This window comes from Delphinus delphis, chromosome 10 (assembly GCF_949987515.2).
Source record: "Delphinus delphis chromosome 10, mDelDel1.2, whole genome shotgun sequence".
NCBI lineage: Eukaryota > Metazoa > Chordata > Mammalia > Artiodactyla > Delphinidae > Delphinus > Delphinus delphis.
In genome coordinates this window covers 37,743,883-37,771,752 of record NC_082692.2, presented here as the reverse complement: position 1 = coordinate 37,771,752, position 27,870 = coordinate 37,743,883, and the positions used below count along the sequence as shown (strand labels likewise).

The 27,870-nt window shown below is 43.4% G+C and overlaps 2 protein-coding genes across 4 annotated transcripts in view; one reads left to right on the top strand and one right to left on the bottom strand.

The window, feature by feature from the left end:
• Positions 1 to 146: 146 nt before the first annotated feature.
• Positions 147 to 23,060, bottom strand: PPIL1 (peptidylprolyl isomerase like 1). Its single transcript, XM_060021907.1, has 4 exons — positions 22,808 to 23,060; positions 20,144 to 20,298; positions 3,364 to 3,432; positions 147 to 2,822 (listed from the first exon to the last, which is right to left on the bottom strand). The coding sequence occupies exons 1-4, from the start codon at positions 22,861 to 22,863 to the stop codon at positions 2,602 to 2,604; spliced, it is 501 nt and encodes a 166-aa protein (XP_059877890.1). The 5' UTR covers positions 22,864 to 23,060; the 3' UTR covers positions 147 to 2,601.
• Positions 23,061 to 27,085: 4,025 nt separating this feature from the next.
• The window catches only part of C10H6orf89 (chromosome 10 C6orf89 homolog), a 33,263-nt gene continuing 32,478 nt past the window's right edge, over positions 27,086 to 27,870 (top strand). For 2 of the 3 annotated variants that reach the window (XM_060021904.1, XM_060021905.1), the window contains exon 1: positions 27,092 to 27,169. Coding sequence is in view for 1 of the 3 variants with exons in the window: in XM_060021903.1 (XP_059877886.1) it covers positions 27,168 to 27,169 (2 nt within the window). In the remaining 2 variants the exon portion in view is untranslated. Of the gene's footprint in view, positions 27,170 to 27,870 lie in introns of all 3 variants that reach the window. The other variant, XM_060021903.1, reaches the window with a different exon arrangement.

Genomic DNA, 27,870 nt, shown 5'->3' with positions numbered 1-27,870 from the left:
ACAAACTCATCCTGCATTCTCTGTGTAACCTACCTTCACCTTGATCTATTTGAGCTGTGACTGAAATGAGCTATCTGTGCCCTAGCACACCCCACTTCCACAAGACTTGTCGTAACTGTACTTTTCCAGAGAGGGTGTAGACACTCGTATGACAAAGGGATCAACCAGGATTCCTTTTACACAAGCTCCCTTTACACAGAGTCAGGAATTTCTATATCTCTGGCTAACTGGCAGAATCACTGGAAACTGAAACAGTTCAAGTTTTACTCTTTGAGGTCACATCCTTTATGAAAACTGGCATATGTTGCATGTGTGATCACCTTGGCATACATTTGGTATATTATCCAGAAACAAGGAGCTGTGCCTGTGTAGCTCTTCCCAGTGTAATCACAACCTTCTTTACTTCTCAAAGTAGCGATAATACGTTTCCACCTCTCTCAATGACCTGGGTGAAAGCAGGGATTTTCAGGATTATAATTCTGGAAGGTCAGTGGTTGAGTGTCTTATTCCTTGCTCCTAGAGGTGGGTCCAATTATGTCCACCCAGTCCAGGCTGAAAGAAATGTATTTCTATTTTCCCAGAATAGTACTCTATACCCCAAAACCATCTCTGGGAGGTTACAAAGTCATTTATATAGTTTGTTGATGGGTTCTGCTTTTTTGTTTTTCAGAGAAAAGAGACAGAAAGATGGAGAAAGAGGCTGAACATGGGGAAGGCTTGGGGAACAGAACCTTGTTTGGCCATTCCATAAAGTAAATCACCATTTCCAAAATATGTAGAGTGATAAGGATGAACAGTTAAGCTATAATCCCCTTTTCAATCAACAAACAACCCATTTAAGAAAACAAACACAATGGGGCTTCCCTGGTGGCACAGTGGTTGAGAGTCTGCCTGCCGATGCAGGGGACACGGGTTCGTGCCCCGGTCCGGGAAGATCCCACATGTCGCGGAGCGGCTGCGCCCGTGAGCCATGGCCTCTGAGCCTGCGCGTCCGGAGCCTGTGCTCCGCAATGGAAGAGGCCACAACAGTGAGAGGCCCGCGTACCGCAAAAAAAAGAAAAAGAAAACAAACACCACAACACATTTTGCCTCTGGGCTTGTGATGACATGCAGGTGTATCTCTTCCAAGTTCAGGGAATGGTTCAGGTCTCTCAGCACATCCACTTGGTTAATCTACAGGGGATTCCCCCTCACTCAGAAATGCTAATCAACATCACTTACTTCTTTCTTTTGTGTTGCTTTTTTAAAGTCAAACCTATTATTGGATGGGAGAAGTCTACTAGAGATGCAAAAACCTAAAATGATATGAAAACTTTAGTATCAGTCCTGCAATACTACTTGAAAGGGTTCAGAGGTCCAAATGGCTGTTAGAACCTCATACAATATTTAAAGTCAAACTACAGCAGTGATTTCAACCATCAATGGCATTTTATTTTGGAAGTTCTATGTATTCCATAGGTATTAACTTCCTTTCTCTCACCGCCCCCTCCCTAAAAAAATCAGAAAGATTAAAAAATATATATATAAAATCTCTTATCTAGTTTCTCTAAAGTCTTAGGTTAAAAAACTTAAGTGGTGGGCTTCCCTGGTGGCGCAGTGGTTGAGAGTCCGCCTGCCGATGCAAGGGACACAGGTTCGTGCCCCAGTCCAGGAAGATCCCACATGCCGCAGAGCAGCTATGCCCGTGAGCCACGGCCCGCTGAGCCTGCGCGTCTGGAGCCTGTGCTCCGCAACGGGAGAGGCCACAACAGTGAGAGGCCCGCGTACCGCAAAAAAAAAAAAAAAAAACTTAAGTGGTGCTTCTCCTTTATGAGGATACTGCTTTTTAAGAATTCATAGTCTTTCCATATGCTCACTATAGATTTCTACTCCTTCCTGGGGAAAAAATGGTCAATGCTTCTGCTTCTTTTTAATAAATTAATTTCTCAATTATTACACATTATCATTCCCCACTTGACACATTCTTAGAAACTTGATTGTTGGATGCATTTTTCACTTGGCAAAAATTCAATGTGGCTTTGCGTGGGATGTCTAAGTGTCGGAAACAGCAGTGTTGATGTTCTGGTTTTGAGAGGGAAAATATATAGAGAGATGCATACAATCCCTGGAAGAACAAAGGCAAAGGACTGAAATAGGGGGTGCACACAGTTAAGAAGGCTGATAGACACTACTTGGTTTTGAATTCTACAGCTGTCAGCCACCAAAGACTGCAGTGTAGCCCAGAATATAAATTTCTGCAAGAAGAGGCTGGTTAGGCACTGCGAAATGACAGAGTTGGCTTCATTTCGTTCCAAGTGTATAGAGCAGATACACACAAGAAGGAGCAGTATGGGTCATTTGCAGTGAGCAGTAACCTGTGAACAATCACGCATGGGCATTTCTGCAAATGCTCTGTCAACACAGGCACTGGGGAAGAGAAAAGAAGCATCCTATTAAAATACACTTCCATCTCTAACTCACCCAAGACCCCAGGCCTCCTCAGCGCCTCAGATTTGCAAGACCAAAATGCAGTTTAGAGTTACGTGTCATTTTAGGTCATCTGGAAACTGGTTCACTGGGGCCATCTCAGAAGACCTGGGTGTGCCCAAGAGTGCAGCAAGTCTACCCAGAAGGGTATGCCTTAATGATCTTCACATCGTCCACAGGACGGTCCTGGGAGTTTGTTTCCACCATTCCTACTCGATTCACCATTCCTATACCCTGGCACACACGGCCAAAAATGGTGTGCTTGCCGTCAAGCCACTGGGTGGGAGCCAGGGTCACAAAGAACTGGCTGCCGTTGGTGTCTGGCCCGGCATTGGCCATTGCGAGAATTCCAGCCCCTGGCGGGAAAAAGGGAGAGAGGAAAGAGTATGAATAACCCCCATAGCTCCAGCCTGGATCTGCAACACCAGCCTAGGGATAAAAAGAAGCCAGACCAACCACCCGACCAGACAACCTTCCCCTCAGGGCAGGCACTCTGCCCTTGCACAAGGGCTAACAACTGCACTACCCGATGGCCTCATCTTCCTTGTCTTCACCTACTCCCTAGCCTCTATCCATGATGATCCCTGCTAAACTCTGGACCATGTTCTCAATTCCCCTCAAAAATTCAAGAAGGTCAACTGCTTCTTTGAGGAAGCTGGTAACAGCAACATTCAACAAGTAGTTAGAATCAAGATCACTCAGATCGGCACTCTGAATCGCTCAGGACTCTTGAGGCCGCTTGCTCTAATCCACCAGAGCTCTTTGTGGCTCTGCAGCTGGGCAGCTACACGGCACCAGGCCACGGTGTCAGGCATTCACTTTGAATCACAGCCAAAAGAATGAGCTTTTAAAATCCACTCCCTCTTCCTACCCAGTCCAGACAGGTCATATACCTACCTGTGAATTTCAAGTCTGGATGAAGTTCATCTTCAAACTGCTTGCCATAGATAGATGCACCACCTCGACCTGCCAGTTAGAAGACAGGAAACCAATCAGCCCACATTCCACCTCACACCAAGAACTACGGTCCAGGGTTAAATGACTTTTGGAGTACAGGCAAGGAAAATCAGTGAGCACGCCTAGCACTGTGCTAAGTACGCTGCAACTACACAGCCCAGCAGCAGAATCAAGCATTGGCACAGCACATTCAAATCACTGGTTTCATTTAGGTAAGACGTTTCTTTTCAAAATAACACTGAGTGCTTTTTTCCTGCTTATGAAAGTAATACATTTTCACTGTCAAAATGTAGAAAACATAGATCATTATCAAAGGAACATTAAAGTTCCCTGTAATCTAACCATCTACAAATAACCACCATTCATGGTTTGACGTGTTAAGAGGTTTCCTAATTTTTTACATTTTTATGGGTACTTTAGACAGGAGTGCTCCAAGTCCTAACCCTATGCCCATCACAGACACTGCTAATCAATCAGCACTCTTCCCTGCTGAGCTTAGACTGGCCTCTGAATCCTTACCAACCCAGAAATCCAGGCAGCCATTTTTAATGGATCAGATGCGGCATAAGAATTGAAACCTATTTGTCATCCTTAACCTAGATGAAGGAAAATAAAATTCATTTAAGTCAAAGATAACTAGCTTAAGGAGAAACAAGGACAGTGCTGGGTGGCAATGTGGCAGAAAAGAATAATCTTACAGTAGGGAGAATTCATTGGGAGGAGAAGCAGTATGCTGTAAGGAGAATATGAAGAAACATGGCATTGGGAATGATTTGCTAGCAACATCACAGGTTATTTATATATCCACAAGAGTCCATACCCTTGCTGTTCTGGGCACCCAGGTTTTGTTGTTAGAGAAAAATGATACGTTAAATAAGATTTTTCCATAGGAAAAAATGTCCTAATAGGAGATAGCTCTCTTAATTATTTAGTCAACCATATGTCTTGTTGAACTACTTTGGTTTCTCCAAGTTGACCAGTCAAGACAAAACAGCCTGAAACAAAGTGAACAGATTTATCAGCTTACTCTGCTTGCCTGGCACACAGGCAACAGGCCAGAGGCAAGGAGCTCACTTCCTCTTACAGCCTGCTGTGAAAGTAGCATGTTAAAGCACCATGTCCACCCCCAGAGGCCCCTGGGCCCTGCTAAGGTGTTTCCATGGTAAAAAATCCTTTGCTGTGTCTTTTAGGATGCTCCACCACAGGGAGCCTGTCACAGCCCCCGGTTCAGGAAGAAAACGCTGTTCTCATGCAAAGAGGAATGGGGGTGAATGTTAACAGAGTTGGGGAAACCTCCCACCTGGCCCAGGCTACCCATGCTTCTGGAAAATTACTGAACTACCAAACTATGTAAAAATTCATTCCAAAAATTCCAACATGCCAGTATACCTCCAAACAGCAATTATATAACCAGTATGTTCCCTCTGACTACAGAGTCAAGGTTCCTGCTTGAGCTTGGGGTGGGGGGTTGGTTAGTAGAAGTGCTAGGGCTGAATATGAGAGAGGAGAAAGAGGGTTATGGGGACAAACTAAGGTCAAGCCCTACCTCCAGGGCTTGAATGAGCATGACGAGGATGAAACTCAGCAGTGCACTGTCTGTCTGCAGGCTGAGCCTTGGAAGTGTGATCTCTGCAAGCCAAGGACTGCCAGAACCTCAGGGCCCCACTCTCCAGGAACTGAAACCGAACATATGAATGGCACCACAAACAGGATAGGCCAGTCAAGAGCCACAGATAAAGCCTGGGGGCTTAAGCAATCGGAAGGAGATGAGAGGAAAGGGCATGGAAGCCCCACTTCACTCACTAGGCATAGTTTGACCAACTGCAAGTAGTTTGGGCCTCGAAGGCACCATTTAATCATAATATGTTATCTTTTCATAACCTAATTCAACTCAGTAGGGTTTGCAGCAAATTGTCAGAAAGACAAATAATTCCAATCAAAACATTCCTTTGGGCATGCGGAATAGTGGAGAAATGGACAGGGAGTGATTAAAGAGTTCTCCGGTGCACAGCAGGCAACAGATGTCAATGATCACATATAAAGCCAAAAATTAGGAAGCTCTGTGGTAAAAACGTGCTGTGTGCCTCCTCTAGTACAGATACAAGGGAGACAGGCACAGGCCTGTTTTCCAAACTCTGTGCCCTCAAAGTCCTTCCACTCTTCTGCCCTCTCCTTTAAACATTTATTCAATGTATTTAATATTTCAGACATAAAAAGATACAAAGAATAATACGACAAACAACTGTGCAGCCTCCCCTCAAGAAATAAAGTGTGGCCAATCCAGTCGAAGACCCCAGGCACACACACCCTGTTTCCCTACCCCAACTCCACCACTCCCCCAAGAGCTAACAACTGCTGTGAAGGATCTCATCTTCCTCTCGGGTCACCACTACCCTTTCTGACCAGGAGTTTGTCATTTCCGTGCATTTTCTTTTCTACTACATATTGTATGTATCCCTAAACAAATGTACTGTTGTTTGCATGTTTTTAGGTTTATATAAATGGTATTATACTCTATATATTCTTCTTCAGTTAGCTTTTTTTGGGTCACCACTGTAGGTGATATTCATCCATTTTGTTCCATGCAGCTCTCTGTAGCATTCGTTCCACTAAATGATTACAACACCATCTTTTCTCACGGTGATGGATAGTTAGGATCTTTCCATTGTTTTTGGTATCATAAACCATGCTGCAATACCATTCTTATACTGTCTCCCAAACACAAGTGCAGGAGCTCTCAGGGACTATATACCTCATGGGGGATATGCAGGCTCACAGTGTATCAGCATTTCACCATTACTAGATTTCCCCAACTATCTTGCCAGAAGTGGCCCCAATGTGCGCCCCACCCACAGTGCTCTCACTCTTACCCTTACTGCTCGAGGTCCTTTTGCCAGGCTTTTTCTAATGTTTGTCGGTCTGAAAGGTGTCAGATCTCTTGTGTGTTTTAAACTGCGTTTCCCCGAAGCTGTGCGTAATTTCCTGTTTACTGGCTATTTAGCTTCCCTCCTGTCAACAGCCACATTTCTACCGAGTGGTTTCACATTTTAAAATTTATATATTTTTATTAGCAGGATTATTCTAGATACTAATCCTTTGTCAGTTAATGCTTTTGCAAATACTTTTTTCCAGTTTACTTTTTTCACTTTTTTTTTCTGCTTTATAACAAAGTGAATCAGTTATACATATACATATGTTCCCGTATCTCTTCCCTCTTGCGTCTCCCTCCCTCCCACCCTCCCTATCCCACCCCTCCAGGCGGTCACAAAGCACCGAGCTGATCTCCCTGTGCTATGTGGCTGCTTCCCACTAGCTATCTACCTTACGTTTGGTAGTGTATATATGTCCATGCCTCTCTCTCGCTTTGTCACAGCTTACCCTTCCCTCTCCCCATATCCTCAAGTCCATTCTCTAGTAGGTCTGTGTCTTTATTCCTGTCTTACCCCTAGGTTCTTCATGACATTTTTTTTCCTTAAATTCCATATATATGTGTTAGCATACAGTATTTGTCTTTCTCTTTCTGACTTACTTCACTCTGTATGACAGACTCTAGGTCTATCCACCTCATTACAAATAGCTCAATTTCGTTTCTTTTTATGGCTGAGTAATATTCCATTGTATATATGTGCCACATCTTCTTTATCCATTCATCCGATGATGGACACTTAGGTTGTTTCCATCTCCGGGCTATTGTAAATAGAGCTGCAATGACTCTTTTTGAATTATGGTTTTCTCTGGGTATATGCCCAGTAGTGGGATTGCTGGGTCATATGGTAGTTCTATTTGTAGTTTTTTAAGGAACCTCCATACTGTTCTCCACTGTGGCTGTATCAATTTACATTCCCACCAACAGTGCAAGAGGATTCCCTTTTCTCCACACGCTCTTCAGCATTTATTGTTTCTAGATTTTTTGATGATGGCCATTCTGACTGGTGTGAGATGATATCTCATTGTAGTTTTGATTTGTATTTCTCTAATGATTAATGATGTTGAGCATTCTTTCATGTGTTTGTTGGCAGTCTGTATATCTTCTTTGGAGAAATGTCTATTTAGGTCTTCTGCCCATTTTTGGATTGGGTTGTTTGTTTTTTTGTTATTGAGCTGCATGAACTGCTTATAAATTTTGGAGATTAATCCTTTATCAGTTGCTTCATTTGCAAATATTATCTCCCATTCTGAGGGTTGTCTTTTGGTCTTGTTTATGGTTTCCTTTGCTGTGCCAAAGCTTTGAAGTTTCATTAGGTCCCATTTGTTTATTTTTGTTTTTATTTCCATTTCTCTAGGAGGTGGGTCAAAAAGGATCTTGCTGTGATTTATGTCATAGAGTGTTCTGCCTATGTTTTCCTCTAAGAGTTTGATAGTTTCTGGCCTTACATTTAGGTCTTTAATCCATTTTGAGCTTATTTTTGTGTATGGTGTTAGGGAGTGTTCTAATCTCATACTTTTACATGTACCTGTCCAGTTTTCCCAGCACCACTTATTGAAGAGGTTGTCCTTTCTCCACTGTACATTCCTGCCTCCTTTATCAAAGAAAAGGTGACCATATGTGCGTGGGTTTATCTCTGGGCTTTCTATCCTGTTCCATTGATCTATCTTTCTGTTTTGGTGCCAGTACCATACTGTCTTGATTACTGTAGCTTTGTAGTATAGTCTGAAGTCAGGGAGCCTGATTCCTCCAGCTCCGTTTTTCGTTCTCAAGGTTGCTTTGGCTATTCGGGGTCTTTGGTGTTTCCATATAAATTGTGCAATTTTTTGTTCTAGTTCTGTGAAAAATGCCAGTAGTAGTTTGATAGGGATTGCACTGAATCTGTAGATTGCTTTGGGTAGTAGAGTCATTTTCACAATGTTGATTCTTCCAATCCAAGAACATGGTATACCTCTCCATCTATTTGTATCATCTTTAATTTCTTTCATCAGTGTCTTATAATTTTCTGCATACAGGTCTTTTGTCTCCTTAGGTAGGTTTATTCCTAGATATTTTATTCTTTTTGTTGCAATGGTAAATGGGAATGTTTTCTTGATTTCACTTTCAGATTTTTCATTAGTGTATAGGAATGCCAGAGATTTCTGTGCATTAATTTTGTATCCTGCTACTTTACCAAATTCATTGATTAGCTCTAGTAGTTTTCTGGTAGCATCTTTAGGATTCTTTATGTATAGTATCATGTCATCTGCAAACAGTGACAGCTTTACTTCTTCTTTTCTGATTTGGATTCCTTTTATTTCCTTTTCTTCTGTGATTGCTGTGGCTAAAACTTCCAAAACTATGTTGAATAAGAGTGGTGAGAGTGGGCAAACTTATCTTGTTCCTGATCTTAGCGGAAATGCTTTCAGTTTTTCACCATTGAGGACGATGTTGGCTGTGTGTTTGTCATATATGGCCTTTATTATGTTGAGGAAAGTTCACCTCTATGCCTACTTTCTGCAGGGTTTTTATCATAAATATGTGTTAAATTTTGTTCAAAGCTTTCTCTGCATCTATTGAGATGATCATGTGGTTTTTCTCCCTCAATTTGTTAATATGGTTTATCACATTGATTGTTTTGCATATATTGAAGAATCCTTGCATTCCTGGAATAAACCCCACTTGATCATGGTGTATGATCCTTTTAAGGTGCTGTTGGATTCTGTTTGCTAGTATTTTGTTGAGGATTTTTGCATCTATGTTCATCAGTGATATTGGCCTGTAGTTTTCTCTCTTTGTGACATCTTTGTCTGGTTTTGGTATCAAGGTGATGGTGGCCTCGTAGAATGAGTTTGGGAGTGTTCCTCCCTCTGCTATATTTTGGAAGAGTTTGAGAAGGATAGGTGTTAGCTCTTCTCTGAATGTTTGGAGGAAGGTGATCTCCGCGTCTTACTCTTCCACCATCTTCCTACTTTTTTCACTCTTTTAATGGGATCTTCTCATGCAAAGAATTTTTTGCAGTTGAAATTCCTTAATCTTTTTCTTTATGATCTGTGCTTTCTGTTTCTTTAAAAAACAAAAACAAAAAACCTGTCTTATCCCCAAGACTGCTCTGATGTGCTTCCTCCTTCTCCTGCTCACTGACTGTAGAAACCTCTCAAGATGAACTAGAGTGGCATCTAAGACATGGAGAGTGGTCTCTTACACAAAGATTACCATACTTGGTGCTACCTGTGCCTACCACTCCCATGCCACAGCTGATGGAATCACGGATTAATATCCAGCCCTAAAGCAGCCACAGGTCAGCCAGTTAGCCATTAGGAGGCCCACGTGAAAGCTCTACCTGGGGCATTCGACACAAGAAGGCAACTAACCAAACCAATCAAAGCCTCTCTTCCAGCAAGAGAGCCTCTAACAGATACCGCAGATATCCTCTGAGCATTTCCAACCCCTTCTCCATGGCCTACCTCAACCTCAGAGACAAAAAAGGCAGGTACTGACCAGTCCCGTTTGCAGCTAGGGGTAGCCAGATGACCCAGTTCTGACTTACTGACATAAACAGAAGCCACTGAGTAGAGCTTCTAGGAAAGCTATAGCTTTCCTGATTAAAAAAGGACAACACACTCCTGTCTTTCACCCACAGCTCTTTCCTCATCTTCCTTCTTTGAAAGCAGAGGTGATGTCAGGAGCAGCAGCAGCCACCTGGCAACCATAAGACAAGTTTGAGACCAAAGGCCAACACACTGAGAATGCTGCAGTGGAAGGACACAGCAAGCCTGGGTCCCTGACAACTCTGCTGGGCAGATGAACCAGTGCCTGCAACCGCTTACCTCCTGACATTTTGTTATGTGAGAAAAACAAAAGCTCTCTTTGTTTAAGCCTCTGTGGTTGAGTTTTCTGTTACTTGCAGCCAGAAGCATCCCAAATTGATACAATCACTTTGTTAGTAACAGCAGAAAGGGTGAACTGACTAGTGGAGCTACTATTGGATTACCAGGGCAAATGCCAGATACCAGATCTAACACAGCAAACAATACTACAGTTCTCCAAGAAGCTTTAGCTCTTAAGATAGAGTCCTCTCTTCCTCACTTGCCTTTGGGGTCAGAGAGATCTGGATTTCGGTTCCCACTCCACCACTTACTAGCTGTGTAACCTTAAGCAATATACTTACCCTCTCTAAGCCCCAGTTTCCTTGTCCAAAAAATAGGAACAGTAGTAGCACTTATGTCTCATAGGACTGTTAAGAGAATTAAATAAGACAATGCATGGAAACCATGTAGTATATAACATGAAGCAAACACAGTAGTATCAGTGATGATGAGCCTCCTTTAACTCAGATAATCTGAGCATTTTCTTTGAGAGACGACTGCAGGTTGTGACCAACAGTCCACCTTGGGAGGCAGTCTGCCCAAGTTTACACCAGTTCCTCTGTCTTCAAACCTCCACCATTCCCCCTCTGCTCCTTGCTCTTTGTGGATAACTTTGCTTCTTATTTCACTGAGAAAAAGGAAGAGAGCTTTCACATGTTCTCATCACCAAATCCACTTTCCTTCCTACATCTCTACCCATTTACCTTGCTTCATCCATTATTAATACACTATATAAATAAATTGTTCAAATGACTATCCCACCACCACATACTAATCAATCCCATTCACCTTTAAGGAACTTTACAGCTACAATTTTCCCTTCTCCTGTATCAGTTTTTCTTTCTGAGAGATCACTCCTATCAGCATAAAAACATGGTATTACTATTTCACATTTTGGAAAAACGACAACAACACTGTCTTCCAAGTATCTCCCCATTTCTCTTCATCAATTTCCAGAAAAAACCCATCCCACTTCTTCTCCAGCCTCTTGAACGCTCTCCATTCAGATGTTTGCCCTCACCACTTCCCTGAAACTGCTCTTGTCAAGGTCATCAGAACCACCACGTTGTCATTAAATCCACTGGTCAATCCTCAGGCCTCACCCTGCCTGATCCAACAGCAGCATCAGACAGTTGATGTCACCTTTCTTGAAATCCCACCTTACTGGCAGCTCTTCATTTTCCTCTACTGGCTCCTTCTCCACTTCCCTCTCTCCTTTCACAGACGTTAGACCTGCACTGTTATGTGAAGACTTCTCCTTCCAACACTTGCTCCCTCCCCCCTTTACCTTTCACAAGTGTTACCCCATTAAATCTCTTGGATTTCTCACTCTGTCTTGGCATGTGCTTCCCAGAGGACCAGAACCAACAGAACCCCTATCACCATAGTGCAAACTATAAGCTTTAGCTTTGACAACAATGAAAGTTTCTAATTCATCTCCCTGCTTCCGGCCTTGCCTCCTGCTTTCCACACCAGTCTATTCTGTATGTGGAAGTCAGGGGATCCTTTTAAAACAAGTCTCATCATGGCAGCCCTCTGCTCAAAATCCTCCAGTGACATTTCATCACACTTCAGACAAAGTCCAAAGTCTTCATCACAACTTACAAGACTTTTCATGATCTGGTTCTCTGATACCTCCTGCCACTCTCCCCCTCACTCACCTGCTCCAGCCACAGTGGCCTCTGTGCTGTTTCTTGCAGAGCACATTCTGGTTCTAAGACCTCTGACTGCCGTTCCCTCTGGATTGTCCTTGTCTCTGACATTCTCATGGTTCATTACTTTATTTTATCCAGAGCTCTGCTCAAATTCCTTCTTATCAGAGAAGTCTTCCCTAATCACACTATCCACAGTAGCACCTCCCTCACTATCCCAGTGGTTCTCAACCAGGGGTGACTCTGCCCCCTGGGGACACTGAACAATGCGTGGAGACATTTTTGGCTGTCACACCGAGGACTTGTACTGGCATCTAGGGAGTGGAGGTCAGGGATGCAGCTGAACATTCTACAATACACAGGACGGCCCCCACAACAAAGAATTATCCAGCTTAAAATGTCAGTACTGCCAAGGCTGAGAATCCCTGCTCTAACCCCTTTTCCATATCATTTGTCATGTACAACCTGACAGTGTACTACATACTTATTTGTTCACTGCCTCTCCCACCAGAATGAGAGTTCCATAAGGGCTTTCTTATTCATTATTTTATCCCCAGCTCTTAGAATAATGCCTGGAGTCCAACAGACATTTGTTAAATGAATTAACAACCAAAATAAATAATAAACACCCATACTTTTTTGAGCTCCTATTTTGTGTTGAACCTGTGCTAACAATTTTATAAACATCTGCTCGTTTACTACTCACAACAACCCTCATGAGGTACATATAACCACACTCCCCATTTATATATAAGAAGGCTCAGCAAGGTCACATAAGTTGTCTAACATAACACTTAGTAAGTGTTCGTGTGAAGCCAAGATTCAACCCCAAGCCCAGCGGGCTCCACAACCCTCTGTTCACCCCCACACTACACTACCTTGCCGTATATCACGGCTGGATTAAATGACCTCACACATTTTTCTTATCAAGAGTCCCATATGGTCCCCGAATGATGCTAATTCAAATCTGAACTCCCGTCTGGGAGTCTCCACGAACTGGCCCAATCTTAACCCCCATGCTGTCTCCTACTACTCTGTGCACTCTGCCCCAAACTGCTCCTCCCTTACTCTCCCCTAAGCATGCAGTTCGGGGGTCTTAGAAATCACATTTTATGCATCTGTCCTGGGCGTGGAGAGGTGGCTGGGTCACGTCACAGAGCCAGTCCAGCATGAGACGTGACACCTGGGGTGGTGGGTTCTCCTTCACACCCTACAGGTGTGTCACTTGTGCCTCCATTCTGTATTCACTCTTCTTCCTAAATCTATCAATAAAATGCCCTTCCCTGTCCTGTCAAAAGTTAAAATTCTACACTTCCTTCAAGGCCCACCTCAAAATATTACTCCATCCCATTCTAACCCCATTCCACTGTACTTTTTCTCTCATTATGAATTATTCCAACAAATGTTCTATACATAATCCATAGCATACCACAATGCATTTGCATATTTATCATATTATTACTTTCTAGTTGTCTCTTATAATGAATACACTGTCTTCTTGGCAGGGCAGGGTTCTCTGCAACGAAGAGAAAAATGCCTTGGTTTCTAATGCTTAAATACTCCTCACAGGCCTTAGAATAGTACAGGATACCCCACAGATTCTTAGCAAATATTCATCAAATGAATAAAATTAACAAGAGCTTGCTGTTCAACACGTTAAATTTCAGGTGTTCCTGGAGCTACTAAGAGGTGAGATGAAATCAGAATGAGGGTGACACACAGCATAATCAGCACGTAATTAATCACTGTAATCACGGCAGCTGGTGAGCACTGTGAGGCTAAGTGCAGAGCTGGAAACGTGAAAGGAAGAGCTTGATAGGATGCCATGTCTTATAGGAAGAGGATAAAGAGAAGAAGTTAGTAGAAAACAGAGAAAAGACATTCAGAGGGCTAAGAGAAGATCCAGCATAGAGTTATTACAATAAAGGAAATTTAAAAGAAGAAAAATGGTTTAAAATGAAGCAGGAGGTCAAAGACATCTGAATTGAGAAAACATCCGGCAAAGGTGTATCAGAAAGACCCTGGAGGACTTCCCTGGTGGCACAGTGGTTAAGAATCCTCCTGCTAATGCAGGGGACACGGGTTCGATCCCTGGTCTGGGAAGATCCCACATGCCACGGAGCAACTAAGCCCGTGGGCCACAACTACTGAGCCCGTGCTCTAGAGCCCACGAGCCACAACTACTGAGCCAATGTGCCACAACTACTGAAGCCCTCGCGCCTAGAGCCCGTGCTCCACAACAAGAGAAGCCACCACAATGAGAAACCCACATACCACAATGAAGAGTAGCCCCTGCTCACCACAACTAGAAAAGCCTGCACGCAGCAACGAAGACACAATGCAGCCAAAAATTAATTAATTAATTAAAAAAAAAAAAAGAAAGAAAGACATGGAAAGTATAGTTCCAGAGGAGCCGGACTGAGGGACAGAAAGGATACATCGGGGATAGAAAAGCTACATCGACCTGCTGAAGAGCCCAGAATGCCACATGCTGGTCATCTGAGATGTTAAGCAAAAATTACGTTACCTAGTCAGCCAGCAGTCCATACTAGTGACCCAGGAGGGCCTAACTCCTGTTTGCCTTCCACCATAAGCCTGCCAACAGGCTTAGCTCAACCACTCACTATACTTGAGGCTGGACACAATTATCTGGAAATCTTTTGAGTGATTCAATTTCATTAAAATTACCTCATGGAAATGTGACATTATGAAGGATTGCAAACTAATTACAGAAATACAGGGAAGCTCTGACAAGAGCACTCACATCTGAGTCACTTCCAATTCTTGTACACTAATCAAGAACTCTCAGTTCACTGGTGTTATGAACTAAAATTTTATCTCATAACAACAAGAAAGAGGAAGAAGACAGGAAAGAAGTATAACAAAGTGTTGACAGGACATTTTCAGATAAAGAAAGTGGACTGAAGCAGAATTAGACTCAGCCTTCCCCAATAACTGATGAAGCAAACACAAAAAATTCACTTTCTTTCAAAGCCAAAAATTCATCAGCAACAACCAAATAAGAAAAAGGAGACAAACTTATTCCAATGATTCTGAAAAGAGTCAGTCAGGGAAAGAAATAAGAGATCCTTCTGCCTGCACTTCTGAAAAGTAGTAATCAGGAAAGGAGGAGTGTCACCCACAGAATTCTTACAAATACCCTCCAATTTTGAGAAGCCAACAAGGGGAGTGGGTGAACAACCCTGAAGAAGTTAAGAAGCCCTTGAAGACAGAAGCCCACACACCACAGGCGCTCAGGAGTGGCAGGTCAGGATAATAGCAACGACCACCTTAGTCAGGTGGAGGAACACAGGGCCATGACAGGGATCAGGACATGCTACTCCAAAATAAGGCACCCTGGCATAATGAGTATTTCAAGTTGAAGGAATGTGAGAAACAGCAGGTGCAGGAAGGACTTTCTGACATTCCTCTGAAGTGGGTCATAAGACTCTCAAATGAGAGGTCCCCTCCATATACTTGGAGGAAAGGAACATCCCTACTTTCATGAAAGAGGGACACCCAAGAGGAATCTGAATGAACAAGCCTTGCTAAGTCTCCCCTAGTTTACTACACTGAGCTTATACTCATACCCCTTTTGTCCGTTCACATTTTCCCACAACTTTCCACTCTATCAAACCTAGCCTAAAAATGCTCAAGGTAACCCCTTCTTCAGGTCTTCATTTTCCTATAAAGGAAATGTCATGCAGAACTAATATTAAATAAATTTGTATGCTTTTCTCTCACTAATATGTCTTCTGTTATAGAAACCCAGCTGAAAACGAAAAAAAGGTATGAGGCCTCTTTTTCCTCTGCTACAGCTGTACTCAGGGGCTACCCAGGGCCTGGGGTGGGGGTAGAGGGACACCACCGGCATGGAGTCTGGGAAGATAGAACAGAAGTCAGCCCTCCCACAGGGGCTCACTGTGGGCTGAGCTGGTGTTCTCTCCCACACCCTCAGCAGGCTAGAATAAAATGGAAAGAAAGCAACCTAGCATTTGGGATGGGGAAGATGACTGGTCCCACAAAGGTAGGGAGAGTGACAAAGAGAATCCACTTACACTGTACCCAAGCAAATAAAAGATAAGGTCAATGCAGGTTCCGACGTTAAGCATGGATTTGACAACAAGAAATGGCACGGAGACTATGCAAACATACACAACAAATGGAAGGAGAAAAAAGGGAGAAAATATGGGCTTCCCTGGTGGCGCAGTGGTTGAGAGTCCGCCTGCCGATGCAGGGTCCACGGGTTTGTGCCCCGGTCCAGGAAGATCCCACATGCTGCAGAGCGGCTGGGCCCGTGAGCCATGGCCGCTGAGCCTGCGCGTCCGGAGCCTGTGCTCCGCAACGGGAGAGGCCACAACAGTGAGAGGCCTGCGTACCGGGAAAAAAAAAAAAAAAGAAGGGAGAAAATATAATCCAAGAAGGGCTTCTCCATGGTTGTCTCAGCTACAGATGCTTCAACAAAAAATAAGAATCCAAGAAAACAAGAGCTCAAAGACAAGATAACAAATCAACAGAATAAGGTGAAAAGATTGCAGAGCTGAGAAAACAGACTGAGAGCCAAATGACACCAAGACAGCTCTAATAAATAAATTAGAGCAGTAAAGAACAGAATAGACAGGCCTCAAAACTGAATAAGGCACAGAGTAAAGGTCTGAGATTATTTCAGTGGATGCAGGAAAAAATAGAAAAACATCATCTAACTTACTCAGGAGAAATGTGACAGATATGGAAGGCAAAGGCAATGAAATAAAGAATAACTAGTTTCCTGAAACAGAAAATCCAGTAAGTGTAACAGAGAAAATATTCAGAAATACAAATAAAAAAATTTCCCTGAACTGAAGGAAGGAGTAAATCTGGCCTCAGTATTCTCCAAAGCCATGTTCAAAACCAGAAGGCAATGGAGCAGAATTGTCTAAAAAGATCTGAGAGAATTAGTCTGGCCCAAGAACAGTAAATAAGTCATGATCTTTTTTTTTTTTTTTTTTTTGCGGTACGCGGGCCTCTCACTGTTGTGGCCTCTCCCGCCGCGGAGCACAGGCTCCAGACGCGCAGGCTCAGCAGCCATGGCTCACGGGCCCAGCCGCTCCATGGCATGTGGGATCTTCCCGGACCGGGGCACGAACCCGTGTCCCCTGCATCGGCAGGCGGACTCTCAACCACTGCGCCACCAGGGAAGCCCCATGATCTTTTTCAACTATAAGTGTAACTGGCAGAAATTCTCAAACATGATTGAGTTTAAAAATATAACACCTTCCAGCCCTTGCAATAAAAACCACTCAACAATAAATTCTGCCTTTTACCACTTGTGAATAGAAAAGCCTAGTGGTGAGCACTGAACCCTCTGAAATGTAGAACCCACACTGTAACTGTGGGACTCACGGGTGCAGAATGGAAAACGCTGTAAACTCTGATAAGGAAAAATAAAACTAACAACAAAAAAGTGGGAGCAAGGGAGGGAGGACAGGTGTGAGATAACAGAAAAAAAGATGTATCTATATATACAGAGCCTCTAAAACCTTTGTAAATTCCTAAGTGGTAAGAACACCAGGAGCATCTCTTGTTCTAATATTTGGTCTTTGACCCTATCCCTGACACGGGGCTCCTGAAACCCTTATAAATTCCTAAGTGATTAGAGCACTAGGACCATCTTTTGTTCTAATGAGGTGACTCTGGGTGGATCCTGGATGGGGGCTGGTCACCAGAAAGACCAAGTCATGATTAGAAGCTTGGAATTTTCAGTGCCTGCCCCACCCCCTTCTCCAGAGAGGGAAGGAGGGGAGAAAGGCTAGAAATGGAGCTAATAATTGATCATGCCTACATGAGGAAGCCTCCATAAAATCCCAATAGTACAGGGTTTATAGAGTTTCAAAGCAGACGAACACATCCACCCTGGGAGGGTGATGCACCCCAACTCCATGGGGACAGAATTTCCCATTCTCAGCACCTTCCCAGACCTCACCTGAAGCATCTCTGTTCATCTGTATCCCTTACAATATCCTTTAATAAACTGGTAAATGTAAGTAAGCACTTAGGTTTCCCTGAGTTCTCTGACCTGCTCTAGCAAATTAATCAAACACAGCTGGTGTCACAGGGAACTGCTTGTTGTGGGGGAAAAATTCCATACATTTGGTGACCAGAAGTGTCAGTGAAGTGTTCTGTGCAACCATATAAAAGTAAAGGAAAAACCCAGGAGGGAAGAACTGAGTTTTTCCCAACATAGGAAGCAAGTAAAACTAAGTTTTCCCTAAACAATACGAATGGGTAGAAATTTAAGTACTAAGTGTCTCATCTTTCACAGCAGGAAGTCAATTTTTCTGTTAAGTATATACAAAATTAAATAAAATACTTTTTGTTTTAAAAACAATAGCATGCATGACATAGCCTATTCTCTTGAAATTATTTCCATCTAGCTAGTTATCCATCATTTTAACTAGGTATCTGAAATGAAAGATGTCTAGAATAATGGCCGCCAAAAGTTAACGTTCATCATTTCTGAGAGGTGGGACATTGGGGGAGTAGCTAATGGTGGTTAGGAATCTTTAGGAGCTAAACTTATGAGTGCTTTTTTTTTTCCTTTTCTTTTCTTTTTTGGCCACGCCGCGTGGCTTGCAGGATCTTAGCTCCCCAACCAGAGAGTCCTAACCACTGGACCACAAGGAAATTCCCTCTTATGAGTGATTTTTCCATTCTTTTTTCTACTTTCCTCTATATTCTATATTTTGAAATGCGTCCATATATATTGAAAAAATAGAATGCCTCTTCATCATAAAGGATAAAGGACAACTGAGAATGACAAGGAAGAAAAAGACTGAGAAAAAACTGCCACAGAGAGAACCAAGCTTATTTAAAGGCAAAAGAGCAGGAATAGGAATTAGCAGAGAGAAAATGCAGACTGGGAAGCAAGGGCCCTTGAAACTTATAAATGTTGGCATCTACCAATTTCACTAATAAATCCCAACTCAACAATGATAACTCCCAAATTCATACCTCCATCCCCAACCTTTCCATGAACTCCACACTCATATCCCATTAATCAACATTTCCACCAGAAGATCTGACAAGCATTTCAAACATAGTGTGTCCAGAACCAAAACCAAATTTTTGATGTTCCCCCTCCAAACATGCTCCTCTCTCCACCTTCACATTTCACTAAACTCCAGTTAAAACCCTTGAAGTCATCCTTGACCATCTCTTTCTCACACGCCTGTCCTTCCCAGCTTCCAACCTCAGCACTGGCTCCATTTCTATCAAAACATAAGCTGAATCCAGTCACTTCTCACCACCATCTATACTGTTAGGCTAGTCCAACCACATATATCTAGACTGGATGACTACAGCAGCTTTCTAACTGGTTCCCAGTTCTCACTCTTGCCCCACATCATCTATTCGCCAAACAGCAGTCAGAGTGACCTTTTTTTTTTTTGGCTATGCCACACAGCATGTGGGATCTTAGTTCCCTGACGACCAGCGATCGAACCCGTGCCCCCTGCAGTGGAAGCACAGACCCCTAACCACTGGACTGCCAGGGAATTCCCAGAGTGATCTTTTTAAAGAATAAGTCAGATCATGTCACTCCTTTGCTCAAAACCTTCTAATGGCTCCCATCTTATTCAGAATAAAACCCAAAGTCTCTACTATGCCCTACAAGGTCCTACATGATCTCCTATCTAGGCTCCTGACTCACAGCCTCTGGGTCTACTCTTCCCTCCATGGGAATGTTCTTCTCTCAGTCACAAGGTTCATTCCTTCACTTCCTTCAGATCTCTGTTCCAACCACATCTTTCAGACAGGACTTCCCTGACCTTTCTACTAAAATCCCATCCCCACATCCTTTTCCTGCTTTATTGAGAGCAGGAAGTTTTTTGTTGTTTTTTTTTTCTCTAGGCACAGCCATATCCCAGAGCTCAGAAAAATATATGACACAAGGCAGGTGCTCAGTATTTGTTAAATGAATGAATCAATCTAAGAACCCACTATTTTCTTTTCCTCAAAACACTGAAAATGTCCTTCTTTCCTCCTGATTATCCAGACTACTCTATGCATTACTATAATTCAGGCAAACATTATTTGCTCTTAGTAAGCAATACACGGAAGATATGAGAAACTCTATAAAGTCCGGGAGTCAAGATTGGTTTCTGGTCAATTCCACTTGTGTGTGTTTGGGGAAGGGGGTGTGCTAGCAAGGGCAGAAGTAGTCACCCAGTCCCTGGTATGTGGAAGAGAGCCCTGGCTACCTTCTACTCAGTTATAACAGCATGAGGCTTCAGAAACTAACGTTGACTTAACTGTACCTGTCCCTGTTGGGTCACCTCCCTGGATCATGAAGTCTTTGATGATTCTGTGGAATTTGGTGCCATTGTAGTAACCTCGACGAGCCAATTCAGCAAAGTTCTTACAAGTCTTTGGAGCATGCTTCCAGTACAGCTCCAGCACGATGATCCCCATGCTGCAGGGGGAGAGGACAGTAGAGCTCCAGTCAAGAACAAGGTCACAGCAGACAGAAACGTTATGGGACTGCTCCATGACTCTTCCTTTTCAAGCTTATAAATCATGAAATTATGATAAACATCAGATTTCATGCTCAGCAAAGGAAAACAACACAATGCAAATAACATAAACACAGATACCTCCTTTGAGTAAACCATGCAGGGGCTTCTGGTACTTCTTTTAAGCAAAATAACCATGGACAACTAAAAATTCTAACACCTTGTATACAAGAAATCACTGATCATTGGAAACCAATATAACCAACCCCTGAATTAGGGGTAAAAAATCTTACACTTAATTTGTAATTTTTTTTAAGTTGGACATTAAAAAATAGGGAATTCAAATTTATTTATACATATATAAGTTTCTGGGTGGGGGTGGAAAGTGGGTAAATGGGAGACAGGAAGGTTTTCAGTGAATATCTTTTTTAAGCTTTTGTAGTTTAGAGCTATGTAAATTACTACCTATTCATTAAAAAAACTAATGGGGAAAAAAAAAGGTACAGTTTGTGTGTATTTAGGAAGGGTACAACAAAGGCAAAATCTGATTACTTCAAAGCTTTATACCTGCCCAATGTGATAAGTGCTTTTCCCCTAGAAGTAGTGCTAAGGAAAAGGAAGAAGTAAGACTTAGGACAGGTGCCTTCCCCTCCATTTCATCACTCACCTAGACTTTAAGCTCCAAGAATGTGTGAACTGAGTCAACTCTGTATAGCCTGAATACCCAGTGCCAAGCACAGTGTAAGCACTCTATTAATAAATGTACTATGTGCTAGAACATAGCTTTCTAAAAGCCTTTCTACTGGCAATTCATCCTTCACACTCCTAACATTCAACACGGATTAACAACTACTCTGTGCAAGATACAGTTCTAAGTGCTTTTCCTCTCACGGAGCAACATTCTGGTGGATATTTGTAAAATACAGGGAATACCTTTTTGGAATGGCAATCAGAAAATACCTATACAAGTTTGAAATGTGCATACCTTTTGACAGCAATTTCAACTTCTAAGTTTCTATTCTATGGAGAAACTTACAAAAATGCTTAAGAATACAATATGTGCAAGGATGTTTATGCCAGTATTTGTCCTAACAAAAAAAAATATGAGAAGCAATTTAAGTCTTCAAAGAGGGAATGACTAAATTATGAAATATCCATACTACGGAAGGCTGCATGTACTAGTGTGCGAAAGAAAAGCAAATTACAGAAAAAATATATATATATAATATGTTCATACAATCTTATTATTGTTTAAAAATAGAACATAAAAGAGATGCCTATGTGTACAGAGAAAAAGATCTGGATGGTCATCCAACAAACTATTAATGGTATTTTTACAGAGAGGAGTTGCTTTCACTTCTTATTCTATACACTTCTACAACTGCTTGGATTTAAATTTTGATTTATGTTGTAATTAAAAAAACTAACAGGTGAATTCAGAAATAACATACTTTCAACCTGAGGCCAGAAAAAGTAGAATTTTCTCATTAAGAAGGTGGGGAAAATGGCCAAGGGGCAAGAGCAGCATCTGAGAGAACTGTGCTCTGATGGAAAAGCAGCATGGGCAAGAATAGAAAGATGGAAAGACGATGGCTGGACCTTGGCTGCTGATGTGAGAACAGCAGATGTAGGGAGAGAGGTAGGCAAAGGCCAGGATGAAGGTCATACTACAGAATTTCAATTTTATACTGTTGTAGTAGTAAGAAGTTACTTAAGGTTATTTGTCCTACTTTGGAAAGATCACTTTTAACTTTTTCCAAGGGGGCAATGGAATGAATGGGGCTAAAGAACCTAGCACGTGAGGCAGACAGACCAGGCTCCAAATGAGGTTCCCCTACTTACTAGCTACATGGGTTTAATCAAGCCATTTCCTCTGCAAATTTTGACATTTCTCCTGCTAAAACTGGAGAGAAGCTGGAATTGTACCTACATGATCTGAGTTGCTAAGAGGATTAAACTAAATGTGATGCTACACATCAGGGGCACGGCACTAGCTGTTTGTGCTCAATATTATCACTCTTTGACAGGAGAGAATAAATGTGCTTCTTCCTGTTCTCCTAAAAATCTGTTTATACAACTGTGCTACTTACAACCTTAATATTTACAAATCTGTCTCCTTCACTATACTGTAAGCTTCTAAAGGCAAGGCTGTGTTTTATCCACCTCTGACCCTCAGATCCTACGTCCCCGGCCTGTAGATTCAATACACGTTAGTTGAATGAAAGGATGAATGAACGGAGGGGTGAGAGGAAGGCAATCGGGCCTCTGTCGCTAAAGTCTCAGCGCGAGTCGGTGCGGAGCTCGGACGCGGGCAGCGGCGGTCCCCACTCAGCCCTCAGGCCGCCCCCACGACCGCGGCTCCACGAGGAGGTCGGCCTCCCGAAAGAGCGCGCCGGGAACCCAGCCCCGCGGCTAAGCCTGGGCTCCGCGTCGCCTCCGCCAGCCCAGGCCCAGAGGCCAGACCCTCACCTGGTCTCCAAGTATACGTTGGGCGGCTGCCAGGAGTCTGGAGGGATCGCCGCCATAGCTAAGCTGGGGGAAACCTCCCGTAGCAATTGTTACTTCCGGCGATTCGCCTGGGACCCGATTCGCCGGGTACCCGCCGCCGCGGCACACACTTCCGGTTCCCGCCATTCACCTCGAGCGATGCCAAAATTTGGGTGCTTGAGACGAGGAAGGGGAGGGACCCCCACCTCCAAGGACGAGAATCTGGGGTGCAAGGCGAAAGCAAGCTGTCCGCAAGGACGGAGAAAAGTGCAAGCTCTATAAAAGGTGGCCTCCTAGTGGAGAGAGGCCGCGCCACTCTCCGGACGCTCTGATTGGTTCTTTTAGGCGTGGAAGGCGTGACCAACCAGCAAATCTGCACTTCTATTGGCGTTAAATCCTAACCTTTCATTTGGAAGAAGTCACTAAGTCCTACAGTCTAAGGAGAGGAAGAGTGGAAGGGAATAGAGATGAGAGACGCCAGTAACTAACGCTTGTAAGGCGCTGTATATTTACAGAGCACTTGAACATTATAATCTACTGCGCAAAACAATCATATAAAGTAGATGTTGTTATTCCCATTTTTCAGATGTGAAAACTGAGACTCAGCAATTAAATGACTTATTTGTCCATAGCCATACAGCAAATCAGAGCTTCTAGACTCCAAAGGCAGAGTCTGGAGAGAGGGGAGAGGGAAGGACAGGGAAGAAAATGAGAGATAAGGAAAGGGAGAGACAGGAGAATGAAGATCAAATAGATTAGGGCTAGAGCAAGGTTTAGAGTGACTGTGGCTGGGATAGATGATGCCCCAAGGTTGTTAGAGTTTGCTCAGGATCAAAGAGAAGCAAAGTAGAGGCAATGAGATGAGGTTTGGAGGGAGGACAAAAAAGAAATGGGGTAAATAAACATATAGTAAATGCTTTGCACACCACTTAATGATGATGGCTAAATGAATGCTTACTTTGTGCCTGGCATCCAGCTAAGGACTATTGTGTACTTTCACATTGTTAAAAATCAAACACAAATGGAGCCCAGACTTGGAAATTCCCTGAGCAGACAAATCAGATTAGTCATACAAGTAAAACTTAATTTAGCTTATTCTGTAAAACAAGCAAAACTTAACTTGGGCCCCTTCTTGTTAATGCCTCTGAAAATCATAAACGAAACCTAAACTTCCCCAAAATTAATGTGAGGTAACCACTTTTAACCCATTCCCTATCACTAGGAAAACTCTTAATAGTATAACCAACCACTGTGAAGAATAAACAACCACTGTCTCCTCACTGTATAAGCTGCTTTATAAAAATATGCCTTTGAGCCTCTTTCCATGTTCTGAGTGCCCCAGTTTGCAAACTGTTGTGTGTATGTGTGTGTGTGTGTGTGATTGTGTGTGTGTGCAATAAACTTTTACTACTATTCCAGTGATCCAGTGTTTTACTTCTGCTATTTCTGAAAATTTTAAAAAACTGAGGTACAGGGACTTCCTTGCTGGCACAGTGGTTAAGAATCCGCCTGCCAATGCAGGGGACACGGGTTCGATCCCTCGTCTGTGAAGATCCCACATGCCACACAGCAACTAAGCCCACGTGCCACAACTACTGAAACCCCTGAGCCTAGAGCCCGTGCTCCACAACAAGAGAAGCCACAGCAATGAGAAGCCTGCGCACCGCAACGAAGAGTAGCCCCCTCTTGCCGCAACTAGAGAAAGCCCGTATGCAGCAATGAAGACCCAACGCAGCCAAAGATTAAAACAAATTTTTTTTTAAACTGAGGTACAGGGGTTTCCTGGTGGCACAGTGGTTGAGAATCTGCCAGCCAACGCAGGGGACACGGGTTCGAGCCCTGGTCTGGGAAGATCCCACATGCCGCAGAGCAACTAGGCCCGTGAGCCACAACTACTGAGCCTGCGCGTCTGCAGCCTGTGCTCCACAACAAGAGAGGCCGCAACAGTGAGAGGCCCGCCCGCCGCAACTAGAGAAAGCCCTCGCACAGAAACGAAGACCGAACACAGACATAAATAAATAAATAAAAATTAAAAAACAAAAACCAAGGTACAGTCGATTTACAGTATTTTGTAAGTTTCAGGTGTATAACCTAGTGATTCACAATATTTAAAAGTTTTACTCCACTTATAGTTATTATAAAATATTGCTCTATTCCCTGTGCTATGCAATATATCCTTGTAGCTTATTTCTGAACTTTTGACAACACTTAATCTTCAAACCCACAGGAGGTAGATATGACTATTCCCTTTTTACTTTGAGGAAACTGAGGCTTACAGAGATTAAATAATTTGCTCAAAGTACCACAGCTGTGAGCCTGTGCTCTTGACCACAGTTCAATCCTAGTTTCCTTAATTGCCAAGCAGGAATAAGGGTATACAAGGTTGTAAAGGTCAAAGTAGACAGTGAGCTCCTTGAAAGTATAACTGTGCCTCCTTCATCTTTGTGCCCTCCTTGAAGAGGACTGAACATAGGATGCTCAGGTTTCATTGAATGACTAGTGGACAGAAAATAGCTTTTTAGACTGATGAGTGTTGTGCTAATGTAAGGTATAATTAATTTTAGACTTCCTGCAGTTTTGTGTTATGACTCTTGAGTTGGATGGAAAAGTTTTCATCATTGGTCCTTTCTGTCTGTTATCTGAGTTTCCTTTCTTTGGACTTTATGTAGTTCCTTACTGTATATCTTGGGAGGCTTAGGGTAAAATGAGGATGTATTGGGGTTTAACACAAGAATAAGACAGCGTCTTGCTGGCTCATTCCAAATCCTTCCTCAAGAGGCTCAGTATTTGTTGGCCTTTTTGTCCCCAAGAGAACATTAGGTGTCAGTGACTTCAGGACACAGTTGACAAAGAGGCGTGGATTCCTTTTCTAAATTCACTATTGAATTGTAGCTTGTATAATACTTCATTTATTCTGTATCTAAGCTTAATGTGTCTTCTGAATAAATGTCCCTTACTAAAAACAAAATTATAAACTTTTACAGAAACATCATTTTTTGAGCTGGAAACCTGAAGATCATCCTCTTTCTCTCTGCTCCCTATGAGTGACACATCAAGACGTGTCAGTTCTTTTTTCCAAAGATCCCCGAATTGTATCCCTTCCTTCCCACTCCCACCGCTGTTTCAGACCTTTAACACAGGATTATTTCAGAAGCCCCTTTGCTGGGTTCCCTGCCTTTTGGCTTCCCCCCACTAATACATCTTACACACAGCAGCCAAAGCCCTCCTCCCGAAATACTACAAGATATTGCCATGAAGTATTAAATGGCTTCCCTTTGCCCATTAAAGTCCCAAATCATTTGGCCTGGGCTTGAAGGCTCTTCATCATTGACCACTCACTGACTTCTCCAGCCTGATTTCCTATTATTTTATTATCCAAGCCTTAAATGTGGCACCAGCATTCCCACTCCCAGACCTCTGCCCAAGCTAGTCCTTTTCCTTGCAATGCTTTCCCAAACTTCGCCCATGTCCTTGTTCCAACTCCTTCAGAAAACCTCTCTACTCTTCCTGTCTACAGCAGACTCTCTCCCCTTCTCTCTTCTTGGTCTTTAATTCAGTGACGCCTTCCATCGTTGTCTAACTGCTTGTGTCAGATTTTCTTCTCACCGAGAAGATTGTTAACAGCCCATGTTAGGGACCATGTCCTAATTCAGTTCAGCTCAACATTCACACGGCCTGTTCCACACCAGAACCTGAACAGAGGGAGCTTCCAGTGTAATCTCGAGCAATTTAACCTTTCCATAAACTTCAGCTTGTTTGGTATGAGGGTAAATGGAGGTTGATGAAGCAGTTTCGCGAATGTAAAGTCCTTTGTAATGTCTGGCAAAGAGTAAACTCTCAATTAACATTAATGAGTGGGCAGTGTGTAAATCTGAGTGATTTGTTTGCCTGCCTTTCTTTTAGATCCCAAGGGTAAGGGCCTGCCCACCATTTACATTATCCCTCCCACTCCCACCCCTTAATGCCTAACACGCTGCCTGGCACGTAGTAGGCTCAGCAAACGCTCATTGAATGAATCAGTTCAGCCATGAAGTCCGTGGTAGCCCACGAAGAGCAGAAACCCTGGCAAGAACCGAAGAGGACCGAGGAGCAAGAAACAACGCCAGGGGGAGCAGGAACCCGTTCTCTCCAGATCTCGCGAGAGTTCCCGAGCGCTCCGAGTCTTTGTGCTTTCGGCTTCTGACGGAAGCGTGGGGCGGGTAGAAAGAGCGCTGCCTCGCCTTTGGCGTAGGAGTTGCTTCCGGGTTGCGCGCCCGGAAGCAGGAAGTTGTCGGCCTATACTCCACGCCCGGCAGTTTAGTGTCCCCGAGGCGGGAGGAGCCCGAGGGGGCGCGGGCTCCGCATGTGAGTGACTGGGGCCCGAGGCCGGGAGGGGGGAGGCAGCTTCGTGACAGCCTCGTCACCGCACCCGTCTACGACATCCTCGCGCAGCCCACCTTTCGGGGCCACTGCCACTCCTGCCCCTGCGCTGACCCCTTTTCTGAGCCTTTGGCGTTTTGCAGACTGACGGCATCCTCCTGCAACTCCCCCGGGGTCGATTCCCTTGTGACTTTTCCTCTTTTTTTCCTTGGCTCTGCCGGGGTGAGCAAAGCGAGTTCGACCCTAATTGAACTTGTTTCGCGGGCGTCATCAGCAGTGTCCAACACAGCGGTGCTAGCAAAGTCTAGATTTCACTGCCCTTTTGACAGATTTCTAATATTTTTTTTTTTTGGTAGGTTGAGAGTAGATTCCCCGCCCCCCCTCCGAAACATCTTTTTCTAATAATTGTTAGGGAGAGAATGCTTTTTTAAAGTGTGATCTTGGTATATGATAAACATGGCATCTCGGATTTCAGAAAGGAATATGACTTGGTTTATTAACCCAAGTAAATGAGCTGTTTGTAATCTCCTTTTAGAACAAGGAAGTTTGCCTGCCTCGTGTTCCGCGTAGTATTTTAAGACCATTAACCCTTCAAGCCACACTTTTTCTGGTCTAAGAGCCTGCATAGCCTTGGTATTCACCAGTATACTTCTTTTAAAGTATTTGGTCGTCTCCTTATAATAGAG